This window comes from Peromyscus maniculatus, chromosome 3, assembly GCF_049852395.1.
Source record: "Peromyscus maniculatus bairdii isolate BWxNUB_F1_BW_parent chromosome 3, HU_Pman_BW_mat_3.1, whole genome shotgun sequence".
NCBI classification, from domain to species: Eukaryota; Metazoa; Chordata; class Mammalia; order Rodentia; family Cricetidae; genus Peromyscus; species Peromyscus maniculatus.
The window spans coordinates 80,182,724-80,202,906 of NC_134854.1; the positions used below are offsets into that span (position 1 = coordinate 80,182,724).

Below are 20,183 nucleotides of genomic sequence, written 5' to 3' on the forward strand. Positions count from 1 at the left end.
TTTGTCTCTGGCAATTGGGATGAGTCCATACCTTTACTGGATCAAGCTTTTCAAGAGCAAAAATCATGTAAATATAAAATGTGTGATTTATGGTATCATATTCATGGGACTGTTATAGGGTGGTTTTATTAACTTCTGCATTATTTCTATACATATAGGTATGCATTAATTTGTATATATGGGATATGGTAGTGAGCTTGACAATACAATTGGGCACTCTTTTTCTCACAAGAATCTGAGTCAGTGAAACAGTTTTCTATTTCTTTATCATGAAGCTAATTTTAAAGTACTGAATTGTAGTAATTTGACAAAATAATGACAACGGTAACCAGGACAAATAACTAACATAGGCACCAAATGTAAGACTGTTGAGTGGAACTGTAAACACTGTCTGGTTCTGATGACCTCTGATAACACTGCGGTCTTGGTTTCCACTGCATGGGAAGGAATCTCTTTTAAAACAGAAATTCCAAAACTGGATCACTATATGGTCATCTTTGGCAAGTTCAAGTTTTTTTCCATTGTGTTGAAAATAGTATTTGTCTTAGTTGCATGTTCTCTCTTCTTGGAGGCTCCTAGCTCCACATCTTCAGATGTGAGTATGTAGCGTGCAGTAACTACAGACACCAGAGCAAAGGGGACCATGACCAGGATGGGGTGGGGCACAGAGAATTAGAGAGGAGAAAGGCAGGGTACAAGTGATCTCATCAGGGAAATGGGCGAAGGTTGAGTCCTTAGCAGGGAGGAGGGAAGTAAATATAGAAGAAGGTGGGAGGAAGGTACAGCTGAGTAGCAGGACACAAGTGATCTAATCAGGAAAATGAGAAAATGGGAGGTTCTAAGTTAAAGGGAGGGGATATCAATATAAAAGAAGGAGGTAGGTAGGTAAAATAACAATATGGATTGGATTTCTAAGACATGACACCTAAGTGCAATACAGGCACACAAAGTGTGTGTTCTGATTAGGATGTGACTGTAAATGCCTTTATCATCTCTGGTATGCTATATATACAGGTAGATACATGGAGAAGTATATAGAAGTATATGTTATCCAGTCTGTAACAACATCAAAAGTTAAAGAGACAGGTTAATAAAATTGGTAAGTAAAACAGGGTGATGATAATAGACATACTGACAAGTGAATCATAAGTTTGATGAATATTATTTTTTCCAGATATATGAAATATGCTTCCACTACAATGCTGAGATGAATACACTTTGCATACATGTCCACATTAAACAATATCCTTTATTTCCAATCTGTACTTGGAGTTCTAGCCAATATGTTTCTCCTTTTTTTCTACACTGTCATAATCCTCTGGCACAGACCTAAGCCCACAGACCTAATCTCCTGCCAACTGACCTTCGTCCACATAGTGATTGTCCTCACTGGAGGGGACCTTTGGCTTACAGACATACTTGAGTCACTGAAATTTGAGAATGACTTCAAATGTAAGACAATTTTTTACATGAACAGAGCAATGAGAGGCCTCTCCATCTGCATCACCTGCCTCCTGAGTGTGTTCCAGGCTGTCACTATCAGTCCCAGTACCTCTTTCTTGGCAAAATTTAAACATAAACTTAAAGCATACACAATCTATGCTTTCTTCTACCTCTGGTCTTTCAATTTGTCATTCAGTAGTAGGTGGATCTTCTATGTTGGTGCTTTTACCAATGTGAGTGAGAGCAACCAGATGAAGGTCACCAAATATTGCTCAATCTTCCCCAAGAACTACATCATTAGTGCACTGTCTTCAACAGTGACAATCTTCAGAGATGTCTTTCTTGTAGGAGTTATGTTGACCACAAGTGCATACATGGTGATTATCTTGTTCAGACATCAGAGGCAATGTAAGCATCTTCACAGCATCAGCCAACCGAGAGTGTCCCCTGAGAAGAGGGCCACCCAGACCATCTTGCTGCTGGTGGTTGTCTTTGTGGTCATGTACTGGGTGGACTTCATCATCTCATACACCTCAGTGCTGTTATTAAAGTACAACCCAGTCATCCTGACTGCTCAGAAGTTTGTGATGAATACCTATCCCACAATTACTCCTTTGGTACAAATCAGTTCTGATAACAGAATAACCAATATTCTGAAAAAGATACAATCAGTGCGCCACCAAATTTTTTAAAAAGCATAAATTATCTCATTTTTTAATAAAATGATTTATTTATTTTATTTATGTTTATGAGTATTGTGTCAGCTTGTATGCATGTGTCCTGGTCCCCACGAAGGTCAGAAGAGGTCATTTCCCCCCTGGATATACAGATGGTTGTGAAGAGTCATTTTGGCGCAATTATTTTTTTAAAAACACAGATTCTTCTTAAACTGTTAAATTGTTCAAGTAGCAAACCAAGATTCTTCCTACATTTAACTAAAGTTTGTGGTGTCATGAATGTACATTCTGGTGACATTTCTACTGCCGAGTGATGCAGAGTTCTTTAGGTTCATTGTACCCCACAAGTCGATATTTCCAGAGGGAGTCCCTTACTCTCCCCCTTTTTATTTTATATCATCAATGTTCCATTGATGCTGAAGTTACTCAAAGGGAGGGATTTAAATCTACTTTCAGCTACTGAGAATAGTTTAACTATCCTATTGTTGCTTTAATTCTCTTTCCTAAGTATAGTTTCTCTGGATCATAAAAATAGTGTGAATTTGGATTTTCCATTTTTTACCCACAGTTACTTAAATAATCTTGTATGAAAATTTCATTTGCCTGTTTATTTGCACTTCATATCATCCAAAGTTACTGAAAATCATTGGTACTAAAAATTGTTTATACATATGTACATGATGTGCAGTGTGGTTTTTGTGAGTGTGTGTGTGCATGTGAGTGTTCATGGATGAAGGATATGTGTGCATGTGCACATGGAGACCAGAAGAAAACCTTCCCTTTTGTTCTTCATGTGCCATTCATCTTTATTTTGAGAGAGCATCTCTCACTGTAACCTGGAGCTCACCCAATAGGCCAAGGTAGTAGCCCCAGTTCTTCTCCTGTCTCTGTCTCCCCAGCTCTGGCACCAGACTCCACTTTGTCAATGCTGTGTTTTTCTTTTATTGAAAAAGATTATTTTTCATACAATATATTCTGATTAGGGTTTCCTGGTCCCCTACCCCTCTCAGTTCTTCCTCTCCTCCTCTCAACCAGATTTCTGCCTCTCCTTAGAAAACAACCAAGCATCTGAGCAATAATAATAAAATAAACAACAAGATAAAACAAACATAAACAAATCAGAGTAAGACAAAAGAAACCAAAGAAAAGAGCCAAAGAAAAAGCACAAGAATCACATCCAGATATAGAAACAGAAATTCACACATAGGAATCTCATAAATACACAAAAGCAGAAGTCATAATATAATGTGTATATGTATATTTAAATGCAAATGGCCTGTAGATTCCATTGAGTTCATTTGGTGTTGACAATCTGCTGCTGGGCAGGAGGCCTTCCCTTAAGAGTGGTTTGTTTCCCCAGTGGGACTCATTGGTGAAAACTAATGTTTCACCTGCCAGTGGCTATCAAATGGAGACAGCTTCCGGGTTTGGGATGGGGGCATGTATCCACTTCTGTCTATCCAGGAGCCCATCTGGTTCAGACCTGTGCATCCTGCCATAGTCTCTGAGTTTACATGTGTGTCTGTTGTGCTTTGTTTACAAGACCTTGTTTTCTTGGTGTCCTCCATCTACTCTGGCTCTTCCAATCTTTCTACCACTACTTCCAAAGAATTCTCTGGGCCCTGAGGGGAAGAATTTGATAGAGAGATCCAGTATAGGGCTGAGGTTTTCAAGGTCTCTCTTAGCACATTTTCCGGCTATGGGTCTCTGTGTTTGTTCTCATCTGCTTCTGGAAGAAGCCTCTCTGATGATGTCTGCTCAGGACACAGATCTATGAGCCCAGCAGAGTGTCATTTGGGTCATTTTATTGCTACATTCTTTTAGTAGAACACTAGTATTTGATTTTCTCCTTTGTCCCTTGGCCTATTTAGACTCAGGTTCTTCACCATGCAAACAGTGTCCAGTACGAATTCCATGCTTTAAATCAAATGAGATATTGGTCGGTTATACTCACAAGTTTGTGCCATTATTATACTAGCATATCTTACAGGCAGGACACCATTGTAGATTGAAGGGTCTGCAGCTGGGTTGGTTTTTACTTTTCTCTTTTTGTAGTGTCCATGTTACCTTCCAGTACCATGAACTCTAATCTGTAGGGGTGAAGGCTTTAGATTGGCCCCCGCTTGAATTCTTTGAGTTCAATTAGATGTGTAGGTGTGCCAGGGACTGCATATAAACATGCTGCCAGCAGAGATTGGAGAAAAGCGGACCCAAGATTGTGGACCATCAACCCTCTGTGTGTTCCCCTTCGGATCTTGTACTTAGCATGCCTCTAGAGGGCCAAGGCAGAAATGCTTTTGTCCCAAGGTCATGCTTTATGACATGCACATGTCATGTCCTCCTCCATATAAATACTTCTTGTAATACTAGTCTTTTTCTTCTATCTGATCTTCATGTTCTGTGTTCCTAGATCAGTGGTGATTTCTGTGATACAGGAAAGAAGTGAAGTAAATTTCACAGGAAATTATACAGAGATGATCATCCAGGCTGGGGTTAAGGAAGTTTTACAGTTCATGGGAAAGGACCTGCAGCCTGGGGAAGCTTTTCAGGCTTGGATAAACTGTACCAAATGTGAGGTCAACTATAGCACATGGTATGATGTGTATCAACACACTGGACTCAAATTGGCCATGATGAATAATCCAGTTCCTGAGGATATTCCAAGGGCATTGTGTAAAACTTGAGACCCTAAGGGGTATTGGCTGAAGACTGTGGATGGAGTAACATATAGTTGGAATGACAAACTAAAAGTGTGGGAACCTAGAATAGGAGGAAAATAGTGGCCTCCACCAAGAAAGGGAGATGGCAACTTTAATCCAGATATTTTTTATTCCTCCTGAAGGAGTGTGGAGACAATGCGGCAACTGATGGAGTGATTGCTACATATTTTATTGGGTTCCTAGAATAAAAAGAGCTGCCAGGCCGGGCAGTGGTGGCACATGCCTTTAATCCCAGCACTCGGGAGGCAGAGTCAGGCAGATCTCTATGAGTTCGAGGCCAGCCTGGTCTCCAAAGTGAGTTTCAGGAAAGACACAAAGCTACACAGAAAAACAAACAAACAAACAAAAACCCAAACAAACAAAGAAAAAAAGAGCTGCCAGAAAAGGTGAGCTTCCTTTCATGGAAACTCTGCAAATTGGATCAGGTCTTCCTTGGAATTGTTGGGATACAGAAGGACTGAATTTGCTGACTTGCAGGGACAGATTTCCTGTCTGAGGTCATTGTGGCCCTCCAGTCATGGGGCTTGGTGTTTGCAGAGGGCTGGGGAAGAACTCAGGCGCCTGCAGGGGTCTTGAGATCAGAGCAGGCTGTGTGAGAAGGAAATGACTGTCTGGTACACTGACCACTGTTCTTATTTTTACCTTTTTTTTAAAATTTTTTTTTTTAAATTTTCTTTTTTTATTTTACAACACCATTCAGTTCCACATAATAGTCACAGATTCCGATGCTCTCCCTCCCCGTCCCCTCCCTCTCCCCCCAGCCCACCCCCCATTCCCACTTCCTCCAGATCAAGGTCTCCCCCGAGGACCGGATCCACCTGATAGACTCAGTCCAGGCAGGTCCAGTCCCCGCCTCCCAGACCCAGCCAAGCGTCCCTGCATAAGTCCCAGGATTCAAACAGCCAACTCATGCAACGAGCCCAGGACCCGGCACCAATGCACAGCTGCCTCCCAAACAGATCAAGCCAAATGACTGTCTCACCCATTCAGAGGGCCTTATCCAATTGGGGGCCCCTCAGCCTTTGGTTCATAGTTCATGTGCTTCCATTCATTTGGTTATTTGTCCCTGTGCTTTATCTAACCTTGGCTTCAACAATTCTCGCTCATATAAACCCTCCTCTTTCTCACTAGACTCCCAGCCCTCCACCAGGGGCCCAGCCGTGGATGTCTGCATCCAGATTCCTCAGTCCTTGGATGGGGTTTATAGCACAACTATCAGGGTGTTTGGCCATCCCATCACCAGAGTAGGTCAGACCCGGCCATCTCTCGACCATTGCCAGCAGTCTTTTGCGGGGTTATCTTTGTGGATCTCCGTGGGCCTCCCTAGCTCTCTGCTTCCTCCCCTTCTCATGTGGTCTTCATTTACCATGGTCTCCTATTCCTTGTTCTCCCTCTCTTTTCTTGATCCAGCTAGGATCTCCCATCTCTTTCCCTCGACCGTCACCCTTCATTGGTTCCACTCATGTCCAGGCTGTTCATGTAGATCTCATCCATTTCTCCGTGTCTTTCTTGGGGTCCCGTTTTCCAGGTAGCCTCACTGGTGATGTGAGTAGCAGTCCAGTCATCCTTGTTCCACATCTAGCATCTTCCTTTGAGTGAGTACATACCATATTTGTCTTTCTGAGTCTGGGTTACCTCACTCAGGATGATTTTTTCTAGATCCATCCAATTGCCTGCAAACCTCATGATGTCATTGTTTTTCTCTGCTGAGTATTATTCCATTGTGTATATGTGCCACAATTTATTTATCCATTCTTCAGTTGAAGGGCATCTAGGTTGTTTCCAGGTTTTAGCTATTACAAACATACCTTTTTTTTTTTTTTGTGAAATTGCATGTTATTAGCCTCTGGGTCAAGTGCTCAGAAGATTGTATAATCATTAATAATAAAAATAGATTACGCTTGCTTTGGTGTTAAGTCTGGGATAGTTCCTGTGTTTAGTAAAAGATGATGAAGATTATATTGGTGATTTTCTAAGAATAACCTTTGGAATCATGAGAACAACTTTTGTATTGGGTGATTTCCCCTTTTCTTTCTGTTCCCCCTTGCTTATGATAATAAAAGACTGAGGTTACAGGGCAAAAGCAGAAGCTAGGGAAGCTAAGGAAGCTGTAGCAAAGAGGCTACTTAGCAACTGCAGAAGCCGGAAGTGACCTCAGCTTGCACAAACACTGTCTCTGAATCATTACTGTGCCTTCCAGGTATCCTATCCTTCGGACCCCCAAAAGTGCTGAGGCTGGTCCCCGGCATAGCTGTTGTCCTCAGGATCAGTTTGTAGAGAGCAGACAATAGCCTTGACAATACCCTGGGTTGTTTTCAGATCCTCATGAGGCCCCTTTGGCCAACAGCTCAGTTAGATGTAACTAATTCCTGGTAGTGGAAGCTTCATTTGGTGTTGAGAGATTTAATTTGGGGTTCAGTACCCCCGTTATTTGTTGATTAAATTTAGATTGCTTTCATTTATGTATATACTTTAGGAAGCTTCTTCTGTATTAAGTTCTCCACATGATCCCTTAAATGTTCCCTAGTTTTAGCTATCTCTCCCTGTACTCCCTTCTTGTCCCTCTTCTCCCTCCCCTTTCCCATTTGACCCCCCTTTCAGCCTTCTTCATCCATCCATAACTATCTGTTCTATTTTCCCTTCCTAATGAGATCTCCTGATCCCTGTTCCATAGCTTTATACCTAACCTCTGTGGTTATATGGATAATGACTTGCTTATCAATGACTTAATAGCTCAAATCCAAATATAAGCAAACAAAACCATGTTTGTCTGTCTGGGTCTGTGTTACCTCACTCAGAATGACTTTTTCTAGTTTCATCCCTTTGGCTAAAAATTTCATTACTTTTAATGACTGAGTAATGTTCTATTATGTAAATGTACCATATTTTCTTTATTCATTCTTCTGTCGTTAGACATCTGGTTGTTTCCAATTTCTGGGTACTATGAATAAGCAAGTGTCTGTAGTAGAATAAAGTGTCCTCTGGGTATATGCCCAATCGTGGTAGAGCTGAATCTTGAAGTTGCTCTACTCCCAACTACCTGAGGAACCACCACACTGGTTTCCATAGAAGATGTACAAGTTTTTGCTGCCGACAGCAATGGATGAACAGAATATTCTTAGTCTACAACCTCGCCAGCATAAAGTGTCATTTGTGTTATTCATCTTGGCCATTCTGACCGTAGAAGGTGAAATCTCAAAGTAGCTTTAATTTTCATATCCCAGATGATTAGAGATGTTGAAACATTCTTTAAGTGCTTCTCAGCCATTTGATTTTCCACTTTTGAGAATTCTCTGTTTAGACCTGTACCCCACCTTTAAATTGGGTTATTTGTTTTCTTAATGTCAATGTTTTGAGTTCTTTATATATTTTGGATATTAGCCCTCAATTGGTTATGTAGTTGGTAAAAATCTTTTCCCATTCTGTACTTTTCTAATTTCTCTAAATGATGGTGACTTTTGCCATGAAGAAATTTTTTAGTTCATGAGGGCCCATTTATTAATTGCTGTTCTTAGTGCCTGTGCAATCAACATTCTGTTCAGAAAGGTTTTCCTGTGACAGTGAGTTCAAGGCTATTACCAACTTTCTCTTCTAATAGGTTCAGTGTATCTGGCCTTATGCTGAGGTCTTTGATCCATTTGGAGCTGAGTTTTGTACAGTGTGATAAGTATGGATCTATTTGCATTCTTCTACATGCAGACATCCAGTTTGACCAGTATCATTTGTTAAAGGTACTGTCTATTTTCCAGTGTGTATTTCTGATTTCTTCATCAAAAATCAGATGTCCAATAATATGTGGATTTATGTGTGGGTCTTCAATTAGATTCCATTAATCAATGTGTCTGTTTTTGTGACAATACCATGCTGTTTTTATTACTATAGCTCTCTAGTACAACTTGAGATTGGGAATGATGCTTTAATAAGAAAAGCCTGTCTCCATCTTAGGCTTAAAAGCTACCTTACAGTAAAGATGAACAGGGTCATTCCTGTCTATGATTAAAACTCTGTTTCTCAAAGATTGGGCTATGCCTCACCTGTAACCTTAACTACAAATGGTTCTCTCCTGCCTGTTCCAGGAATGCCAATTATGTCTTTGTTTCAACAAGTTGTTTATAACCATCTTGAAATCCTAACTTTGTTTCAGAATGGTTGTTATGGCTACCTTGTTATAACTACCTTACTATACCTACCTTGCAACCATGTCTTTGTTTCTGGAGGGACTTATTTGTTAACTTATGTTCTGCTCCTTTAACCTGGCCTATTTTGCCCACAAAATCTGCTATTTATCCCCCTAACCTTGAGCTATAAAGGCTTTGTCTTCCTTATATCCAATGCTGAACATAGGGAGAGGTGTCATATGTATATGAATTAAAAAGCTTGCTTTAATCAATTGCTTGCTTTTATTATTTGAGCATGATGATTTGGGTCAGTGGACTTTCTCTTACCATCTTTGGAATTAATAATATCCATCAGTTCTTTTATTATTCAGTAGTGCTTTAACTATCCTGTGGATTTTTTTGTTTTTGTATTTCCATATGTGTAGTAGGACAGGCCCATAGGGTCGAGGAAATTGGCTCAGACCAGTAGCCAAGGCATTCACACAATGTACTCCTGGAGTCTTTCTGAGGGCCTAGCAACAGGAGCTCTCAGAGTTCCTGGTCGATGTCAGAGTTCCTGATCATGCCAAGTATGCCTAAGGACCCAGCAACAGTTGCTGTCAGAGTTTCTGATTGTGCCCAGTCAATGAGAAATGACAACACAGACTAGTTGCTGAGAGGAGGGTACATAAGGCCTTCCCTGTTATTGAATAAATGAGTTTGGTATTTGCTTTCAATAGACTCCTGGTGTCTGTGTCATTGATGGCACACCTTTTCACCCCCTCCCCCGTGGGAGCCCTTAGGATCCAAGCAATACATATGAAGTTGAGAACTGTCCTTTGAAGTTCTGTGAAAATTGTGCTGGAAATTTGATTGGGATTGCATTGAATCTGTAGATTGCTTTTGGTAGGATGGCCATTTTTACTAAATTAATCCCAATGATCCATGAGCATGGAGATCTTTCTATCTGCTCATATCTTTTTCAGTTTCTTTCTTCAAAGTCTTAAAATGTTTATCATACAAGTCTTTCATTGCTTGGTTAGAGTTATCCCAAGTTATTTTATATTATTTGAAGCTCTTGTGAAAGGTGTTGTTTTCTTGATTTCTCTTTCAGTCCATTTGTAATATATAGAAAGGCTATTTATTTATTTTTGATTTTTCAAGACAAGATTTCTCTGTGTAGTATTGGTGCCTGTCCTGTATCTTGCTTTGTAGACCAGGCTGGCCTTGAACTCTTAGAAATTCACCTGACTCTGCCTCCCAAGTGCTGGGATTAAAGGTGTGTGCCACTGCCACCCAGCAAGGCTACTTATTTTTGTGAATTAATTTTGCATCAAGTTAATTTGCTGAAAGTGCTTAGCAGCTGTAGGAATTTCTTGGTGGTAGTTTTAGAACAGTGATTCTCAACCTGTGGATCACAACCCCTTTAGGGTTGAATGACCCTTTCATAGGGGTCACCTAAGATCTTAAGAAATATTAGATATTTACATTATGATTCATAACAGTAACAAAATTAATTATGAAGTAGCAACAAAAATAATTTTATGATTGAAGGGGTGACTACAACATGAACGGCATTAAAGGGTCACAGCATTGGGAAGGTTGAGAATCACTAAACTAGAGTCATGTAGTATAATCTGTATTATTCAGGGTTCTCTAGAGAACAGAACATATAGAATGAATACATTCTATTTATAAAGCACATTTATTAGAATGGCTTATATACTGTGGTCCAACTAATCCAATGATTGCTGCCTATCACAGGAAAGTCCACAGATCCAGTAGTTGTTCAATCCACAAGGCTGAATGTGTCAGCTGGTCTTTGGTATATGATCAATCCTGAAAAAGTAGTCTCTAATGCCAGTGAAAGAATGGACTTTCTGGAAAGAACAAGTGCAAGTAGGCAAAGAGAGCATGCTTCCCTTTTCCGTGGCCTTTAAATAAGCTGCCAGTATAGGTATAGTCCAGAGTAAAGATGGATCTTCCTACCTCAAAGATCCAGATTAGGAGTGGGAAAACCAACTTCTAATGACTAAGGAAAAACTGCACAAGTGTCTCCAGTCATTTTGGGTTATAGTTCATTCTAGATGTAAAAAAGTTGAAAACTAAGACCAGCGTCACCCTATCATAGCACGTACAAATGAAGATACTTTGACTTCTTTCTTATTTGTATCTTCTCAATCTCCTTCTGTTATTTTATTGCTCTATTAAGACTTTGTGGTAGTTTGAATGTAATCAGGTCCCATAATACCAAAGGGAGTGGCACTATCAGGAGGTGTGGCCTTGAGGAATAGCTGTGGTCTTGTCAGAGGAAGTGTGTCACTGTGCAGGAGGACTTTAAGGTCTTCTTTGCTCAAGTTTCACTCAGTGTGACACTCAGTTGACTCTGTTGCCTGCAAGATGTAGGACTCTCAGCTACTTCTCCAGCACCATGTCTGCCTGCATGCCACCATACTGCTCCCCACCATGCTGATAATGGAATGAACCTCTGAAAATGTAAGCAAGATACCCCAATTAAATATTTTTCTTTATAAGAGTTGCCATGGCCATGGTGTCTCTTCACAGCAATAGGAACTCTAAGATAGACTCAAGTACTATATATATAATAGGTATGGAGAGAGTGGGCATCCTTGTCTTCTTTCTGATTTTAGTTGAATTCTTTTAAGTTTCTCTCTGTTTAAGTTGCTGTTGGCTATGGGCTCACTATAAATTGCCTTTATTATGTTTAATTATGTTCCTTGTATCCCTAATATTTCCAAGACTTTTTTCATAAAGGGGTTTTGGATTTTGTCAAAGGCCTTTTCTTTATCTAATGAGATGATCATGAGGTTTTTGTCTTTCAGTCTGTTTATATGTTCTATTATATTTATCAGTTTATGTATGCTGAATTATACCTGCACCTCTGGGATGAAGCCTACTTGATCATGGTGAATGATCTTTTTGATGTGTTCTTGGATTAGGTTTGCAGGTGTTTTAGCGATAAACTTTTCCATCTATGTTCATAAAGGAAATTGATCTAAATTCTCTTTCTTTTTTGGGTCCTTATGTAGTTTATATATCAGATTAGCTTGGACACACAAAAAAGAATTGGGCAGTGTTCCTTCATTTTGAAATTTGGTGAATAATTTGAAGAGTATTGTGAGGTGTGGCTGGAGTAAGAATGGTCCCCATTAGGCTCATAGATTTGAATGCTTAGGAAGTGGTACTATTTGTTTGAGTAAGTATGGCATTTTTGGAGGTAGTGTGTCACTGGGTGTGGGCTTCGAGCTTTTGAAATCCCAAGCCAGGCCCCATGACTCTCTTGCTGCTGTCTGTGGATTTGGATGTTGAATTCTCAGCACCTTCTCCAGCACCATGTCTGCATGGCACCATGCTCCCCACCAAGACAAAAATGGAAAAAACTTCTGAACCATAAGCAAGCCCCAGTTAAATGCTTTCCTTTACAAGAGTTTTCAAGATCATGGTGTCTCTTCACAGCAATAGAACTCAGGCCAAGACATGGGTTTAACGTCCTTTTGGAAGTCATGGAGAATTTTGTGCTAAAATCATCTGGCCCTGGCCCTGGTTTTTTTTTTGTTTTTCTGGTTTTCTTTCCTTTTATTTTTTGTTGGGAGACTTATAATTACTGCTTCTAATCCATTGGGGTTATAGGTCTGTTTATATTTATACCAAAAGAAAGTGTAATTTTATTAATAATTTATATGGTATACATCATCATGTTATTCATGATATTTTGCCATCCATAATATACAAATTAATATATATTTTTTCATATTTGAGTTCTTATGAATAATGCAATTATTTCTTTGGGATATAAATTTAATGTCCTGCATATATGTTCACAAATTGGAATCTTAGTTTGAATTTTGTAATTCTACTTTGAATCTATGTGAAGAACCACAATAGTTTTTCACACAATGCCTGCATCCTTTCATGGAAAATGAATGGGTATTCCTCTTTCTCCTAACCCTTGTTATATGTTGAGATTTTGATTCAAATCCTTCTAATATATGTGAAGTAATATCCATATTGTTTTGGATTGCCTTTCCATAATAATGAGTATTATTGTGCGCATTTTCATGCAACTGTTGACAGTTTATATTACTGGAAAAAACCTGTTTACAATCTAGTATCAAATTGAGTTATTTATGTATTTATTGAATTATATTAATTCTTTGTGTATTTTATTAGCCAATTTATTAATTGGATTGTGTGATTTCTTTTTTAGTTTCTTATTTCTGTGTATATTTTAGAATAATCCTCTGTCAGATATATAGCAGGCCAAGATTTTTCTCCCATTCTGTGGGTTGTCTTTTCACTTTATTAACTGTCTCCTTTTCAATTAAGCTGTTTAATTTCATGACATTCCTTTTTTCACTTTTTTGCCTTATTCCCTGTGCAACTGGAGTCTGAATTAGAAACTTGTCTGTCTATATGTTGAAGTGTCCCCTACTTTTTCCTTTAATTGTTTCAGTTTCGGGTCTTAACTTAATGTGTCTAAGACTCCTAGAATTAATTTTTTTGAGGGTGAGAGGAAGGGCTATAGATTAAGTATCTTACATGTGGACATAATGTTTTCATGCACTGAAAGGTGAAGAGGCTGGCTTTTCTCCAGTGTGTATTGCTGGTATCTTTGTCAATGACCAGTGGCTGCACCTTAATGACCTCATGCCAGTATCTCCTATGTTATTACACTGATCTATCTGTCAGGTTTGATGCAAGTACGATGTTGTTTTTCCTAATATGGCTCTGTAATATAGATTGAAATGAAGTATTGTGATACCTTCTGTAATAGCTAGTGTGTGGGAAATAAATAATTACTTTATTCTATACTATAAATCTCAATATTCTTCCAACTAAATTGAAACCAAACTAGCTACATTGTAAAATAAGCCACATGTCAGTAATACCAACTAGAAAATCTCTAGGAGAAAGGTTAGCCCAATGTGTAATGGTTTAATATCAGAAGTTCAATCTTTTCTAAAATGGTTACTATTTATGCACAGATATCTCAGAAATTATTTCTCATTGTTTTCATTTGATTTAGTTTCACAAATTTTTATTTATTGATTTCTTCTCCAACACAGTCGTCATTCTATAAGACATTGTTTCATTTCCATGAGTTTGAGTTTTACTAGAGATTCGTGTGCTGTCAATTTTAGGCTTAATTGCACCATTGTCATATAGAATACAAAGTGATTTCCTTCTTTCTGACTTGTATTGGTTTGTTTTGCATTTGAATGTATGGTCTATTTTAGAAAAGGTTCTTTGTGCTGCAGAGTAAAATGTGGACTCTTTAATATTTGGGTAGACTATTCTGTAGATATTTTTAAGTCCATTTGATGTGTGATGTCAATTAATCCTGATGTTTCTCGGTTAATTTTCTGTCTAGATGACATGTCTTTTGGAGAAAGTTGGGTATTGACCTAATATTCACCTAATATTAATGGATTAGTGTTAATCTGTGTCTTTTAACCCAGAAATAGATTTTGTTTTTTAAATTTTGTGTCCCTGAGTTTGGTGTGCATATGTTTAAGGTAGTAATGTCTTCTTGATTACCTGTTTCCTTGATTGGAATGCTTGATTAGAAAGTTTCCCTGTTTATTTCATTTGATTAGTTTTAGTTCAAAGTTTATTTTGTCAGATGTTTGGATAGTAACACTTGCTTTCTTCCTGGTTCCATATGATTGGAGTACTTTGTCTATCATTTTACTCTAGGGTGGTGCCTATCTTTATAACTAAAATGTGTTTCATGCAGGCAACAGATAGATTTTGTTTCTTGATCTATTCAGGCACTCTCTGACTTGATTGGAAAATTGAGGCCATTCGTTTTTGAATTATTATTGAAATATGTGTGCTAGTTCTGATCATCATGTTGTTGATTTTTGGTGTTGTGTTCTAGTGGGACTTTATGTCTTAATAATTATGGCTCATATTTATTTCCACCGTGTCTCTGTTTTGCTCATTCCTCTCCCCCAAAATGATGTTTCCTGTTTTACCCTAGGTTTGGTTTGTTGCACATAAAACTTTTAGGCTGTCTATCATGTGGAAAATTGTTCCTTCTCTTCATCCATGGCAGTAGTTTACCTGGGTGTAGTATTTTAGATTGGTTGTCATTTAGGCTTGTATTGTTCAAGGCCCTTCTGGGTTTGAAAGTTTCCTTTGAGAAATCAGGTGTTCTTTTGGTGGGTTTTCTTGAGCTGTGACCTGCAGCTTTTCTCTTGCAGCTTTCAATCCACTTTTCTGTTCTGTATACTTAGTGTTTTAACTATGAGATGCCACTGAAGTGTTCTTTTCTGGTCTTGTCTTTGATGTGTTCTGTATGCTTCTTGTATTTGTATGGGTAACTCTTTCCTTAGTTTGGGACAGTTTTCTTCTGTGATCTTATTGCAGGTCTTGTGTCTGCCATTGACTTGGGATTCTTCTCCTTCACCTGTACATATAATGTGAAGTTTGATTTCTGCATGGTGTCCCACATAAACAATACTTTCTCGGCATGCACTCTACCATCTGAGTTTCATCCTTAGCCCCACAGCTCACTATCTGCTGATTATATTGCTTCACATCTGTGCCCTCTGTAAGAAAAATTATGTTTCCCAAGTGTGTTTGGAGGAGGTGACATTTTCTTATGTTTAACAAAAGTGCTGTGGTAATTTCCAGGTGAGACCCTGAAGACATTGTCAAGTAAGCATGGAGGCTATCAGGAAAGTTTTGGAAGCAGGGGATGCCTTGGGGGAGGGATGCCTTGGGGGAGTGAAAATGTTTTCCTACTTCTTTTAAATGGGACATTATTATTTTTCCTTTTGTTTTGTCCACAAGGACTGGGATCAGCTCATCCACACAGACAGATATGGCCTAGGGAGAAGAGCTCACACACAGGAAACCCAGAGCTCAGCTGTTCCTACTCCACTGTTTTCCTGGAATTAGAAAAGTTCACTCTTCCATTTGATGATACCACTATTTAACAACCTCAAGATCAGAACTGCTCTCTATAGATGACATGATAATTATGGGTCTAGAGGGAGATGATCTCATGACATTTCTTCCTTATAACTGCTTCTCAGGGCCTCATTCTACATGGATGTTCATCAAAGGCCGGGCCAGGTGAGTGTTCGTTTTTCTATTCATTAATAGTGAAAGTGAATCAGGATTTTCTGTAATAAAATGATTAGAGAGTTCTCTGCTTAGAAATGTACTTTTGAGTCATATTGTATCACAAGCAAACACAGCAGATGCTTGTAGACATAAAACATCTGGGCAATGATTTGTAAAAGAACATAGATTTCTTTTTTCTTTTTTTTTGTTTTTCGAGACAGGGTTTCTCTGTGTAGCTTTGCGCCTTTCCTGGAACTCTTTGGAGACCAGGCTGGCCTCAAACTCACAGAGATCCGCCTGCCTCTGCCTCCCGAGTGCTGGGACTAACGGCGTGCGCCACCACCGCCTGGCAGATTTCACTTTCTATGACAGTAGAAAAGAGGCTACTGGCAAGAGGACAGGGCCTAGCAGAAGTGTGGCTAGAGACAGGAAAGGCCAATAGGGTGAAGACGATCAATGGATATTATATATTGAACGTAAATGTCATGAAGCCCATCTCTTTTCACAATGAATGTACACGAGTACATACATAAAAAGTAGCCCCAAATAGAATATTTTAGTGATCGTATCTGACTATGGATTCTCGTGAGTGTGTGCTTTAATAATTCTAAGAACATGGTTCCATCTAGGTGATGCCAACTGTGTTAGTTTTCCACCCCTGTCACAAAACACCTGAAATGACTTAGAGGATGAACAACGAAGAACACACATTTACTCCTTTGCAGAAGTACATTTATATATTAAGATACATTTAAATTGTCTTTTGTATTTTCTCATTTTACTACTTTTTCTTAAGTTAACTGAGTATATGCATTGATTTATATGAAACTTAAGCTATAAATATACCACAAATATTAACTAATACAGTGTTTATCAGTAATTTTCTATTCTGTTAAGTTTGCATATACTTAGCAGTTTTTATAAGGAAAGTTTCAACTCATTGCCTAGATATTCTTAACATTATACAGTGAGTTTTAAAAATTGTTTACATAGATTTGTTTATTCTATTGCAATGATTTCTAATAAACTCTATCTTTTCTGTTTACTGCCGAAGTATCTGGAAGCCTCATCTCACTTATTTATGAAACCTTTTAAATTTATCCTTACCAAAATGTAAACTGTAAAATTTCAGCAGCAGTTCCACTCTTTAAATTAAAGTAAATTCATTTTTAATATTTCAAGTTTTTAAAAATGAATCATGTAACATTGATACTGATATAATATTGAGTAAGCTTTTTATTAGCAGTGATAAAAATATTTTCAATTCTCAAATAGTATAAAATTACTCAAAGTCAAAATCCCCAGGGTTTTCTCTAATAGTTACAAAATACAATTGCTCATTAAAATACACATTCACAAAATATGCCAAGTAAATTTAAGTTTAGCTGCTGACTATCAGAAGTTCATTTCAGTTTTGCTAAAATATCATTTACTAATGTATACAGGAGATTAAAATGGAAAATGAAGGCAGGTGTAATGGCACACTTTGAGGGCTAAGACAGGAACATCAAGAGTTTGATTGAAGTCAGTTTGAACTATAGAATGAGACTCTATGTAACACCCCCTTACACACACTACAGCAAAATTAAAGTGGAAAACCGATAATGTAGAATTATGAAATTGTTGTTTTTAAAATATAGAACAAAATGATGCCAGTAAATGTCATTCAGTCCCTGGCCATAGAGTATCCAAACTACAAACCACAAAAAACAAATGACAGAAACATGAGTTTATTTCTGCAAGCATTAAAGAATTTTCAGTTTGTTTTGAGTAATGCACATTAAAAATCTGTGCTGATGCACTGGGCAGGGCCCACAGATCTGGCCAAGTCAACCATAAAATAGAGGACACACTCTCCATTTTCTTTAAGGCTCATTTTATTTCATGAACATATTTGATGTAACTCTCAGTTTTTCACTCAAGTGCTCTATAGTTATTTCTGATAGCAGCTCCAGCACACAATATGATATTGTTCTAGTCTCAGGCCCAGTAGTCCAGTCATTTCACACACACACACACACACACACACACACACACACACACACACACACACACACACACACAGAGTGAACATTTTCATATCTTTCCCAGACTTACACCGTGTGACCTGTGATCCAGCTGTGGTGTGACTGCTTCCCCACAGGCTCTGCAGTGACGTTCTGCTGCTGCTGCTTCATCTCAGGGAAACTGGCTCATAACTGTGAGAATGTCATGTTCTAGTCAGTGTCTGTGGGTTTCCAGTTTCACCTGTGCTAAACTCAATTTCCAAAGAATAAGTTGTGTACTAAAATTATTTGAGTATCAGGCAATTACTATGAATTCATACTTTACAAAAAATAATCACTATTTATTTCTGCTGACATTATGTATTTCATAAAGATTTCATGGACTTAATTTGAGTGGCTAAGGTCTTCACCATTCTGAGATTCCTGAAGATTTATTAATGTTGCGACAGTGGCCCGTGCACCAGCCAACACCATGTATCTTGTCACCTGAAAGTCACACAATCACTCTGTGTTCTCTCTGAGCGGTCCTGCTGCCTTTTGGTCATTACTCACTAACTATGGTAAAATTGAAAATGAAAATGATACTTTTGATCTACTATGTTTGTATGTTTATCATATTATTATCTCTTCAAAGCATCATAAATTCATGTTTAAAATGCAACACTGTGATAATGAATGGGTAAAGTGATGTTTCTCAGAAGAATGTAGAGCTATGCACTAAGGAACTATGCCACTCTACATTGGTTCCTTTTTTTGTACATCTTTCCAGACAGCTGCCTGCAGACTGTTTGGTCTTTGAGTCTGGGTCAATTCAATAGTGATGGCTTCTCCACAATTATGAATGTTTATTGGTACACTTAGGTTTTAGTACTTACAACTTAAACTATTGTGAAAACCAGAAATAGCAATAACATTCATTTCCAGTGTCTGCTTCGAATGTGCTCCAGTGCTTTTGTGGCCTGAGCAGCCCTGACCTTCATACACCTATAGATTACAAGGTATGTATACAGATAGTAAATTTCAGCATGTCACAGAGGGTCTAATTCTCCTCGGCACTATACTACTGTGTAGATCTTATCTCTGGTGTTTTAATCTATTCTATGACTTCCTGGTTAGCATTACATTAGTATAGATGTTTTGAATCTTCTATTTGGGAACTGCCAGAGTCATCAAATAAAAATGTCTGATAAATTCTTAAAATTTAAATTAAATTAAACACCTTGAATTGGCATGCACACCAGTAACTCCAGCACTCAAGATACAGAAGCAGAAGGAACATGAATTTGAGAACATCCTGGACTACATAGCAAGCTCAAGGCCACCATCAGCTATATAGTGAGGTCTGTAAAAGCATAAACAGAAAATAAACAAGTGACAAATACTCAGAGCTTCAGGGTATGCCTTCGTTTTAGAGTGCTTTCCGAGAATGTGCAGATTTACCCCAGTGTTGCATTTTTTTCCAAATAAAACAAATGAGTTTTCTCAATGCATATATGTGTCAACACCTCAGCTTGTACCCATAGTAGCTATGGACTTTTCTGGTCCAGTCTCACCTCCAGTGAGCCTAAGAGATGGATGACGCTTGATAAAGATGTGTCATTTTCTTCATGGGATAAACATTTACAAAGCTATGGATAGGAAAAGAAGGGGCTGAAGTGCTGGCTCATCTTTGGGATAAGAAAAAACATTTGAGATTACTGTCTTCTACCTGATTGTAGTATCATCTTTTTGTATGACTTACAATACATATGTGACATTAAGGAATTGTATATTAATAATATATTAATTACTATTTTTAGTAATTATCTATGAATAGATTAATTCATAATAAATGGTTGTACATATATGGTTTGTGCATTTGCATTTTTGAAGTTGTAATTGGGCTACAAGTCTTTTTGTTTGGAGATCAAGCCTTGAATCAAATGGTACCTTCAAGCTTTTATTTATTTATTTATTTACTTACTTACTTACTTGCTTATATATTTATGATTTTGTCCATCTGTGATAGGAGGATTTGTGCCCATTCTTATTGTATCTTGTTCGGCCATGTTTGGTGGATATCCCTGGGAGGCTGGCTATGAGATTCTTTTTTTGTTGAATGGAAACAGAGGATGAATTGATCTAGGGGAGAGAGGAGGTGGAGGG

The 20,183-nt window shown here is 38.2% G+C and overlaps 1 protein-coding gene across 1 annotated transcript; it reads left to right on the forward strand.

Moving 5' to 3' along the window:
- The first annotated feature begins 1,226 nt into the window (after positions 1-1,226).
- LOC143272161 (vomeronasal type-1 receptor 90-like) lies at positions 1,227-2,135 on the forward strand. Its single transcript, XM_076566055.1, has one exon. The coding sequence runs from the start codon at positions 1,227-1,229 to the stop codon at positions 2,133-2,135; it is 909 nt and encodes a 302-aa protein (XP_076422170.1).
- The last annotated feature ends 18,048 nt before the right edge of the window (positions 2,136-20,183 follow it).

Bases quoted from the DNA above. Each gene is read 5' to 3' on its own strand.
- LOC143272161 (XM_076566055.1), top strand. From the start codon at position 1,227: ATGTCCACATTAAACAATATCCTTTATTTCCAATCTGTACTTGGAGTT.